The 11,775-nt window shown below is 36.4% G+C and overlaps 1 protein-coding gene across 1 annotated transcript in view; it reads right to left on the bottom strand.

Annotated features, from left to right (window-relative positions):
• The window catches only part of UBE2D1 (ubiquitin-conjugating enzyme E2D 1), a 56,388-nt gene that overhangs the window by 9,283 nt on the left and 35,330 nt on the right, over positions 1-11,775 (bottom strand). The window contains exons 2-5 of the mRNA XM_006895578.1: positions 6,499-6,562; positions 6,374-6,405; positions 3,614-3,691; positions 2,026-2,131 (exon numbers count right to left, since the gene is read on the bottom strand). Of these exons, the coding sequence (XP_006895640.1) occupies positions 2,026-2,131; positions 3,614-3,691; positions 6,374-6,405; positions 6,499-6,562 (280 nt within the window). The remainder of the gene's footprint in view (positions 1-2,025; positions 2,132-3,613; positions 3,692-6,373; positions 6,406-6,498; positions 6,563-11,775) is intronic.

The raw sequence follows: 11,775 nt of genomic DNA, 5'->3' as shown, positions 1-11,775 counted from the left end.
CCTGGCCTAGTTTTCACAGCTGATATTGAGCTTCTCCAGCGGTTCCTTCCACAGATGTAATCGATCTGACTCCTATGCATACCATTAGGTGAGATGCATGTGTATAACCTGCGTTTATAAGGGGGTAGGTATGTGAAATATCTGGAACACTATTTCCTCTCTACCATTCTTTCCTAGGCTCCTGTTTACTTCCCTACCCTTTCAGATCCAAAGTCTGATATTGTAGAGTTGACTTTTACATGACAAGAGAGAAATATGCTAAGTGCTAATGAAGAAAATAAATTTTATTCATCTGCCTTATCTTCCTTTCTGTCCACTAACAATTCAAGCCTAAACCAAGAAGGTGGGTATTCTGAATAGCATTTTGCTTATACCTGTAAAATGTGTTCCGACTTACGTTAATGATAAAAAGCAGCATAGGGCATTTATAATATAGATATCTGATACTTGTACAAGCAAATAAGGGCATGAGAATCTAGCATTATCAAAACAAGTGAAAGTGTAATTTCATATTTTCACTCCTGTCTCCAGGAGCCAAGCCATTTAGGTCGCATTTTACTACTTCCTATAGACCATATGGCTTAAGAGAAGGAAAAAGATAAAGTGAATACTTGTTTATATGTTTAATTTATATCAGACACATGGTGAACTTAGGTGGTTGTATAAAAAAAATCCCCATTTTCCATCTGAGGAAACCAAGGCTGTTTCCAGAAGCCAACAAGACTAATTATTTGCTATAAAAAGCTACCAGTGTCGGAAGACAAGATAAGTGCTGCTCAGCTTCCGGCAGTCTGCCATTCCTTTTATATGTATAAGTACTTAGCTGATTATGCCAAATGGCTTGCATTTCATGACACGATTCCAGGAAGTGTATTAACTTGAATAGCTCTTTGACAGAGACTCTTTCTTACAGCTAGTACATAAGAGTTACACTATATGAATTATTTTAAAAAGAGGACCTAGAATGTATATGAATATTTGAGATAAGTCAGAAGGCTGTCATTAAAAAAATGATTGACCGGACAGGGCCACTCCTAATCTAATATCTAAAATATTTATGGTAGTGGACTCTATTCTTATATATCTACTACTTTCACATGTTGTATCTTCAAGTAGTACTTATTTCCTAAAAATAGAAATGATCATGAAGTCATCCTTTAAGAGAAGCAATTGTCATGAATTCTCTACAAAGGGTTGTTGTTATTAGCTGCCGTCAAGTTGAGTACAGCTCATAGTGAGCCTATGAACAATGGCTCTGAATCTTGTCCTATCTTGTGCCATGCTCATCATCTCTGACATACCTGAGCCCACCGCTGTAGTCACTGTGTTAATCTACTTCTGAATCAAAGAATATGTTCCAAATGTCACGTACTTAGCTGTTATGGAAACTAGACAAAAATGAAGAGTTTCGGTGATAGTAAATGATGCTGGCTAATAAACAGAAATGTCTGCAAATGGCCTAGATAGAGATCTGTTAACTGAGCAAATAACAATGCTCTACTCTGATGAAAGGTGAAAAACCAGAATGGCCTATGTCAGTCATTATACTAACTACTCAAAATTCAGACTAACATACTCCAAGTGCTGGCATTATACTATATGTGAAATACAGCTTTCATGAAAACAATACTTTTTAATCAGCCATATTTTGGTTTTCTTCTTGATAAGGTAAACAAAAATGTAAAACCTTACTCACTATGCCAAGAGTTTCACCTAATGAATAGGTAACTAGTCCAAAAAACTTACTTTTATCTCATACTCTTATTAAAAAAGAAAAAAGCCCAAACTTAAAGAGGCTTATTCTAATTTCTAGCACTATTTTCAATTTTTCTACTACTGCTATTATTATTATTTAGATTTGCCCAGCAACTGACTGCTAAGAGACAAAGAATAATGAGGAGCTAGAAAAGTAAAGCAAAGCAAAAGGAGAGAAAATACAGATTTCCTCTTTAAAGTTTTAGTTCCGTGATTTTTTTTTTCTGTCTTGCTCTGTTAAGCTCTTATAAATGTGACAAATAAAATTACCTTTTGATACAGTCAGAGCTGGTGACCACTGTGACCTCAGGATATCAAGACAAATACTTCCATTACTGTTTATGTTTGGATGGTAAATTTTTGTTGTGAAAGCAATCTGTACCAAAAAAACCAAAGAAACACAAACACACAAATATGTGTCAATCCATGAACTATGAAGCAAACAAAATAAATTTGCTCTAGGGAAATATGCCCTCAACTCATGGCAACTAAATAAAACTATAGAGGAGAAATATATTCCACCCAAACTGAATGAGCTTCTACTTTGTGTCACATATCGTCCCAGCTATGGGGAATGGGAAACCAAGTTTGTCAGTCTCCCTTGGCCTCTCCCCAAGGAACTGAGAGGTATTCTAGAGAGCGTAATGAGGAGTCTCTAATTAGCTGGTGTGTGACTAGTTGAATAGCATTCGAAGTAACTTAACCCTGGCTTTCATCATGCCTCAAAGTAATCCTTTTCTTAAACTGATTATAAAGGAAACCTGAAAGTGACACTAGGATCTAAAAATATGGAGTCAACTGTTTTTCAGGGCAAAGTTGAAAGGCTTCAGCTAGTTACCTATCCTAAGAAAACAGATATTCCAAAAGAGTTACACTGGTTCATAAAAACAGCGTCAAACTTTGTAAATAAATCAGAATAAAATAAAAAATAAAAAAACATTGTTAACTAGATGTTTTAAAAATACAACAATTTCTTGGCTGATGCAATGTTCAAAATAAATATTTCCCTTAATGACAATTTTGTTTTCTCTTCAACTCTGATCTAAATTAAATTCAGTCAAAATATTTTTATCTCCTCCAGTACATTCAAATGAAAGGAGTCCTATTTGCTTTCATATTTCCATAGAACAGAATGTGGGAGGTTATCAACAAATGCTTTTGGAACATTTGAAAAACTGAGAAAGGGTCAACTTTGAGGAGATAATTCCTTGCAAACAAATGTCTGATTCTCTAAGAATAAAAAACTTCCCAAACTACACATATCTAGTAAGGAGAGGAGGGAAAAAACCAAATGGAAGACAATTAACACGTTGCTGCACACTTTTAAATTGACAACCGCACTTAGAAACACATTTTTTTTCAATGTATTACCATCATTTGAGGCAACATGTTAATAGCTTAACTGATACTGCTTTTTGTCTTACAGACATAATAATAACAACATTCAAGTAAGAATGCCTATTTTATTGTCATTTTAAGTTATTCTTGTTAATTGTCATCAAGTTAAGACTTCAAAGCATGGCAACTCCATGGACAATGTGACCAGAGCATTGTCATCCACAGAACTTTCTGCTGGCTGAATTTTTACAAAGTAGATGGTCGGGTCTTTCTTCCTCATCTGCTTTATGCTCTGCTGACAGGCAGAGGGGAGTGGCTGTGCTTGTGGTGCCCTGGCCAGCAATGGAAGCCACGTCTTCCATATGACAGATGAGAATTCTATCACTGTACTACTATGACTTTTTTTTTTACTACCACAATTTTAGATTCACTTCACCGTCTGTAAAATTCTGAGCACATCTCTAGAAAAAGAATAAATTCCTTAAACTAGCAGTCACATCAATCATAAAAAGAAAAATACCTTTGGTGGTTTAAAAGGGTAGTCTGTAGGAAAGTGTACAGTAAGGAAGAAGACTCCACCTTGATATGCGCTATCAGGCTGAAATTACAAAACATTTATGTGAGTGTTAGATTAACAGACTTATTAAGAAGCTTAAAATGACTTTACCCCAAAGCTTATGTTTCTGAAAACACATCTTCTTTCTGGCATAAATTCAAATCATTTACCTTAAAAACAGGGTTCCCCCTCTCTGCAAGCGTGATGGATTTTCCAACCGATGATCATGTCGACAGCAGAGAGTTAAAAAAATAAAAGACCACACACAGTGGTGTGACTTGCCCAAACAAATCTGTTTTTGAGTACAAATCTTTTAAGGTCAAAACACAAAGTGGTTGAGAGTAAAGAATAATTTTCTATGGTGATAATTAACATGGAAACATTTATTAGGCATAGTATTTGCCTCTTTTATAAAACTAAGCTCTGATGATCATTTAAGAGGTAAGGATAAAAAAAGAAGCGAACAAACAACTTATGAAAAGAAAACGCAAAGTGACACTGTTACCCCATTTGGACTTCCAATTTTCATTTTGTAAACAGCTCATAAAGTAATACAGAAAATGCCTAACCCTTAATTAATTACTCAACATCTCTTCTCATTCCAAATTCTATTATCTTGATGGGTCGTTCAAAATACTAAAGTTAACTTATACCCAGAATCAATAGAGAAAAAAGGCCGAAAAAAGCTAATTTTCATTCTTCATAGGAGTTATCAAGTGTGGAATTGACTCAGCAAAGGGAATTCAACTTTTGGCATGTTTCTTTATGGCAACTAGAAAATATTTATGATATAAAAAACAAATAAAACTGTTTAAAAGAAAATTAAAAATGTAGCAAGACACACCTGAAATGCCATTTTTATTAATTCTAGGCAACTAAACACACCATGCTAAATTAATATTTCAGTAAAATAACAAGGCTACTATTTCCTCAATTTTTTGAATGTGTAATTACTGAATTCTATACTAAACTGGTTCATCAAAGTCATGAGGCATGTAGAAAATGTTAGCATATTAAAATGGCTGTAAAGGGTGACTCACATATTCAACTGATACTAGAAAGAACTATGGCATGGCATGTTTACATTATTTAAATAAGGGGAGTATGAGCAATATCCTTTTAATCAATAATTTGCTAGCTGCACTTGACATAAAATATTTTTAAATATTAAATATTTAAATGTTAAAAGGCTATAATTCAATGATAAAGGTGTCCCTTTAAATCAGAGCACCCTGAAGATTCTCAGTAAGTTATGAACATACATAACTAGATTATTACTGAGCAGCTAAGTAACTATATTGAATTTTACCTTTAAAAATACCTAAACAGCATAAGTTATTAATATGAGACACTTGCCTAGGAGTCTTATTCTAAAATTCATTATTGGAATTTTACTATTCAAATTCATGATTATTAAAGATTAAACACATGGGGGGGATCATTAACACCTGGCAATATGATTTAAAACTTTGATTTACTACATAAAGTTCTTTCAGGGGTAGGAAAAAGAATAGTGCATGTGGAAGTATATTTAATAATGTGCTTTTTATAAACTGAATTGTGTACCCCCAAAGTATGTACTGAAATAAGGCGTGTCATCCACTGCCTAAATAACATGCCTCCGGAAACTCTATGAACTTTGATAAATGTCGATAATTGTTGAGGGGCTTTGAGGCCTTTTGTTCACAGGGTCAGTATGAGTCATGCTCGACTTGAAGGCAATCAACAACAACATATATGGCAAGGTTTCTTTTGTTAGTTAATGTACTAAGAATAGGGTGGTTCTTACCAGACAACTTCTAGGTTCTAAAAATAGCCGAATAGACACAGAGAAACATGGGAAGAGAGTTGATGGAGACAGATGCATCTACAAACCCAGAAGCAGTAGGACTGCTAGCAGTTATTAGAAGCTGAAGTAGACAATGAACTATCTTCTCCTAGAGCCAAGTGCTGAATTCAGATATTCAACCTCCTAAACTATGATAAAAGCAATGCCTGTTCTTTAAAGTCACCCTCTTTGTGGTATTTTGTTATAGCAGCCCTAACAGACTAAGACATACTATAATAACTCAGAAAGGAGACCTAAGTTGTCAGTGCCTCTAATTAGGTGACTAGACATTTTTGCTCATAGGAAAAATAAACCCCACAAACCAAGTCTGTTTAAAGTCCTAACTCCCACTTGGGTGTACAAAGAAACCATTTTAGCAAGAATGGAGACTATTTAAGAAGTCAGTCACAAAACAGGAGATAATTTTGAGCTGAACACAATGTAACAGAAAAAAGCAACAGACTCATAAATTGGTAAAGATAGTCCCGTTACAATATTTTATCAGCTCTCTCAGACAGAACAGTGATAAGCCGTAACACTGAAAACTGGTGCATTAATTCAATCTAATTATAACCTATGAAAGCTATCAATGTGAGAATGATTATGCTTAATTCTGAACAACTGAGTGTGTGTCTGTTTTTTTAAAAAGGAAAGAAAACAGTTTGGTTACAAAATGTTAAATTTACTATGTGTAAAGAGTAAGGATTTGGCAAAACATCACAGTAGTCACACAAATCAATGTTTGAGAAAGTCAGTATGAATCCTTGATCATATTTTGCTGAAGAGTCAGAGAACAAGGAAAAAACCTCAACCTTAGCTACAAACGTCTGAATGAAGGTGAAATGGCAGGAGTGATGACTGAAGGGATTAAGTTCATGTATATGAATCATACTTACAGGCCCCATAATAGTAGCTTGCCAGTGGAACACTGAAACAAACAAAGGAGTTTTGGAGTCATTAACAAATGTCCAAACCTATATTACTAATGGTAGCAAAATCCTAGCAATACAGCGAAGCTTACAGTCATCTCCCACAGGTCCAGCAGAGCAGTGAGCGGGTGGGTCACGCTGCAAATCACTTAATTCCTAAAAAAAAAAAAAAAAAAAAAAATTTAAATGTTAGCGTTTTTCCCCCAGTGAAGCAACAGTAATCCATTAAGATGTAAAGTTGTTATGAAACCTATTTTTGACAATTACATTCATAATAGGCAAACTTAACTATTAAATGATGGATCAAAAAGTAAGGAATAAAGTGTTTTAATTATTAATGGGACAGGTCCAACTGCTGGGAAATGTAAGTGGATTAATATATTATTCCTTAATATTTTTGAAACAAAGATATTTATGAGTATCGGCTACACTGAAGTTAACTCACAATAAGTGTATGTGTTGTTGTTGCTAGTGTCACTGAGTCAAACATGACTCACAGCAGCCCTATGAATAACAGATATGAACCGTGTCCTTTTCTGTGCCATCATCACAGTCTCTGACACACTTGAGCCCACTGCCACAGTCACTGTCTCAATCTACCTGGTGGAAGGTCTTCATCTTTTATACAGGCCTTCCACCTTCCCCAAAATGATGTCCATCTCCACTAAATAGCCTTGAAGAGAATAGCTTCTCCTAGCAACATGCCTAAAGTATATGAGGTGAAGTTCCATCATCTTGTGTCTCCTCCATGCAGCACTCAGACTGTGCCTTCACCAAGATATATCTATCTGTTATTTTGGTAGTCATCTATGAGATACTCAGCACAGTTCAAAGGCATCAATTCTTCTGTCATCCTTACTCACTGCCCAGCTTTTAGCATAACACAAGTCACTGAAAAGAGCATGGCCTGAGTAAGGTTCACCTTAGTCCTCAAACTAACATCAGTGCTCCTCAATCATTTGGAGAGGTCCATGACTGCCAACTTTCCCAGTGCAATAAGTTTGAATATAATGTGTAAAAAACAACCTTTCTTTCTAATACGCTTTGAAGCTAATGAAAAAGAATGAAAGTTACGTAGAGATAGGCATTTAAGGAGTAACTTGAAGATTAGGGAGAAAGAAAAGAGAACTGTTAGGCCATGTTTTGATACATAGAATATTGATTAAAATGTTCTTTTCTGCCTTCAAAGGAGAACTATGGGATCATGGAGAGGATACAAACTTTAGAGTTATCCATTCTTTTTTTTTTTCTGAGTTATCCATTCTTGAGTTGGAGTTCCAGCTCTACTAAGAACTTTGGGGAAATTATTGAACTTCTCTAGCTTAAAAGGAGCTGATCACCCTCAAAGAGGCAAGTTACATAGCCTGGATAAAGGCTTTGAACAACCTAATTTAGTTTGGGAGATCAAAGAATTATCTCCGAAGAAGTGACATTTATGGGAAAGAGTGACAGGAGCATTGGAAGGTAGACTGGCATAAAATACATTTGGAAAGGTACACTAGACAGACAACAGAGAACAATATGGACCATACTAAGGATTTGAGGTATCACACAAAGTGATTTAAGAGAGGTTTTAAGAAGTGGTGTAATCTGATTTAAAAGACCATTCTGAATGGTACGTGTATAGCAAAGATTCAAGATGGGAAAGAGATTAGTTAGTTCAGGCAAGAGAAATGGGGGTATAGACTGCTAAAATGGCAAAAAGCTGAAAATGAAGGGACATGAAATCTTTTTAAGGGATTGCAACAATGGGTGATGAGGATGGCACAGGACAGGACAGAGTTCAGGTCTCTTTGTTCGTAAGATCACTATGAATTGAACTCAATTCAACATTACCTACCAACTACTATCACAACTGATCTAAACCCTGCCCTGATCAGATCTGTTGTTCATAGGGTCACTATGGGTCTGCAGTCAACTTGCTGGCACCTAACAACAACTAGGGAGCTTTGGTGGCCTAGTGGTAAGAAGCTGAGCTGCAATCCCAAAGATATGCAGTTCTAATCCACCATGGGCTCTGTGGGAGAAGAGTGGGCAATCTCCTCCCATGCAACCTGCTGCCTTTGAAACCCTTCTGGAGGGTCAGCTAAGGGTGAGTTCCAACTAGATCGTACTCAACAAAAACAACAACAATTATTATTACCAAAATACTTAGTGATAAAGTCCACGTGTAGAATGGAGGAGAGAGATCAGGCACTTAAAGATTAGTGGCGCTTTACAGGTTCTTGACATTTTAATCTTTTTAACAATCCTCAGAGGTAGGGATTATGCTCCCATTTTAAAGACGAAGACTAAATATGGTCCTCTTACTCCACTGTACGTCCACGTAACTATAACCAGGTAAGTGTGAAGTGAGATCAAAACCAAAACAGTAAAATGTCTCACTTTTTATATTTGGTAAGTATATAAATAAATGTTGATGCCATTTATTAAGGACAGGGAACACAAGAAGCCAGACTGATTTAGACAGCAAGCGTATTTGTAACAACTTTCCTAACAAGGCAAACGGCAATTCTATAAAACATGCGTTGTCTGGAGTTTAAAAAAGAAGACTAGGCTAGAACTCTAAAAGTCACTGTATGTATCCAGTATTTAGAACTATTAATGGCAAACACATGTAAACAAATACTACATTTCATCAAAGCTAAGATGTCATCAACTATAAATAACATCCTTATTTCAAATTACTATTTTTAATACTGTTGGGATTTAGTTTTAAGAAATCAGAGATGGTAAGACATCTGCAGATTTTTAGAAATGTTAACAAGTGAAAAAATGTACATACTAGAATCCCTGCATATAGAAGTACAGCAATGGGCTAAGCAGGGTAATAAACAGACAGGCAGGTGGTTAGGAAAAGGCTTTCCTCAGCAAGTGACATTTGAGCTATGTATCGGAGCCAAGTGCAGACTCGGTTCAGTCTTCTTCCAAGATTCTTCCCCTGTATACCTTGGTACTTTTTATTTTGGTTTTATTGCTAGATTTGTACTTTTTTTTTTTTTTTTAGTGGCTGCTGCTGTACTTCCCTTCCAAGCAATAATTTGTGAACAGAACTACTCACTTCTTAGTCCACGTGCAATCTAGAGAAAGTTGAAGAATTTAGAATTCTGTTGACTCTGTTAGAAAAGTTAAAAGACAGTCTTTAAAATTCAAGTCCAGGGACCATAACTCAACTGTCACATGATTTGGGGCAAATTTTTCCCCCTTCCTCTAACTTCAGTTTCCTTTATGTACAATGACTTTCCTCATATTTACTGTAATTATCAACTGCTATGACACATGAATAGTGTCCAGCACAATCTCTGGCACATAGTAGGTGGCTACAGGGTGCCAGAAACAGTACACTGGACCTCCAGCCTCTGGCACACAAGAAACATTCAATAAATGTTACAATAAATGTGAAACTGATAACAATGCTGCTATCTAATGCTGTAACAATTATGTTATCTAATCTTGTTGTTTATTCACTGTTGAGTCAGAACTGACTCAGAGCTCACCCTCCAGCAGGGTTTCAGAGGCTGTATATCCCATGGAAGGAGTCTGCTCATTTTTTTCCTAAGGAGCAGCTGGTGAATTCGAACTGTGTGCCTTGGGATTGGCAGCACAGCTCCTTACCACCAGATCCTATATCACTGTCATTAGTTAATATTAACAACTAGTAATGCTTTAGAGGGGACACATCTATACCCTAGAATTTTAAGGAGGGTCTAGATTTCCAATAACCTACCTCTTTGTTAAATCATGTATTTGGAAACATGTCCTGTTATATAATTTGGAAATAATGTAATTGATGCTATGTTGCATATGTGCAGACAGACTGATGAACAAAAAGCACAACAGAGACCCTCTGCCACCCACAGAGGAATATGTCTTCAACTGGAAAATAGTAAAACAATATCTTAAAAAGTTCTACAGTGTGCTAACAAGGTACAGGCATTAAAAACAAAACAACAAACAAAAACCCAAAACAAAAAAAACCCAAACTCCAACGAAAACCAACCAAAACTCCCCCCCTCCCCTTTTGCTCTTGGTCTGGTTTCCAGCCTGTGTATTTTTGGGTTGTTGTTATTATATGCCATCAAGTCACCTGCAACTCATAGCCACCCTATGTACAACAGCCCTAAACCCTGCTCTATCCTGAGCCAATCATATTGTCTCTGACACACCTACCCCTATACCCCAGTCACTGAATTAATCCATCTCATCAAGGGTCTTGCTCTCCTGCGCTGTCCCTCTACCTTCCCAAGCATGACGTCCCTCTCCAAGGACTGATCCCTCCTTGCAACATGTCCAAAGTATGTCAGAAGAAGCTTCAGAATCCTTGCCTCCAAGGAACAGCTTGGAGCAGCCCTCTCTAGGATGAACCTGTTTGTTCTCTTAGCAGTGGTATATTCAATACCCTTATCCAGCACCACAGCTCAAAGGCATCAATTCTCCTTCTATCATCCCTATTCATTGTCCAGCTCTGATGCACAGCAAGTGACTGCAAAGATCATGCTGTGTATCAGGCACACCTTAGTCTCCAGACTGACATCGTTGCTCTTCAGTACTTTGGAGAGGCCTCTGATAACAGACTTTCCCAAGACAATATGTCTTTTAATTTCCCGGCTTCATTAAATTACCCCTTTTGATTTAGCATATTCCTAGTCTTCCTGAAATTGCCTAACTACCTTGGGTTTGCTATGACATTTCTATAACTGATATTCTTATTTATCTATTTTTTAGCATCAGGACACACATGGAGTATTGAAATAATTTCATGGATCCCATATGATTCTATAAGAATATGAGAGGATATTCTTTTTTTTTTTCCTTAGGATATTCTTAAGAATTAACCTTGAGAATGAACACAGCACTGCTCACAGTCTTCAGCCATATCTTAACCCCGCATTCCTTCCTGCTAAGGGAAATTTCTCTAAAGACCACTTATGATGCCATATTCCCAGGTCTAAAACATTTCTTTGATTTCCTCCATCACTCCGAAATCTAGGATGCATGTTCTAAGTCCTCTCAGTAACTTCCATAGTCATTGGGCCTTTTGTCTGGATTCTCCATGCCATGTTTTTATACTACAATAAGTTAAAAGCAAAAGGTCTCAAAGACATTTAAAATAATTTCTTTTTTATTAAGTATTGCGTGTGTATGTTATAAAAGCAACACAAAGAAACGAATACTTTTTAGGAGGAAAAATACAAAGAGCAAGAGCAGAGTCAAAATATCTCCAACACAATTACCCAGACTAACCCACTGTCAAATTCTGAGTCCTTCCATTTATGAGTTGTTGTTGTTGTTATGTGCCGTCGAGTCGCTTGCGACTCATAGCGACCCTATGTACAACAGCCCTAAACTCCGCTCTGTCCTGTGCCAAT

This window comes from Elephantulus edwardii, unplaced genomic scaffold (genome assembly GCF_000299155.1).
Source record: "Elephantulus edwardii isolate Elephantulus edwardi_28Jun2011 unplaced genomic scaffold, EleEdw1.0 scaffold00170, whole genome shotgun sequence".
Lineage (NCBI taxonomy): Eukaryota > Metazoa > Chordata > Mammalia > Macroscelidea > Macroscelididae > Elephantulus > Elephantulus edwardii.
This window is presented reverse-complemented; position numbering and strand designations above follow the sequence as displayed.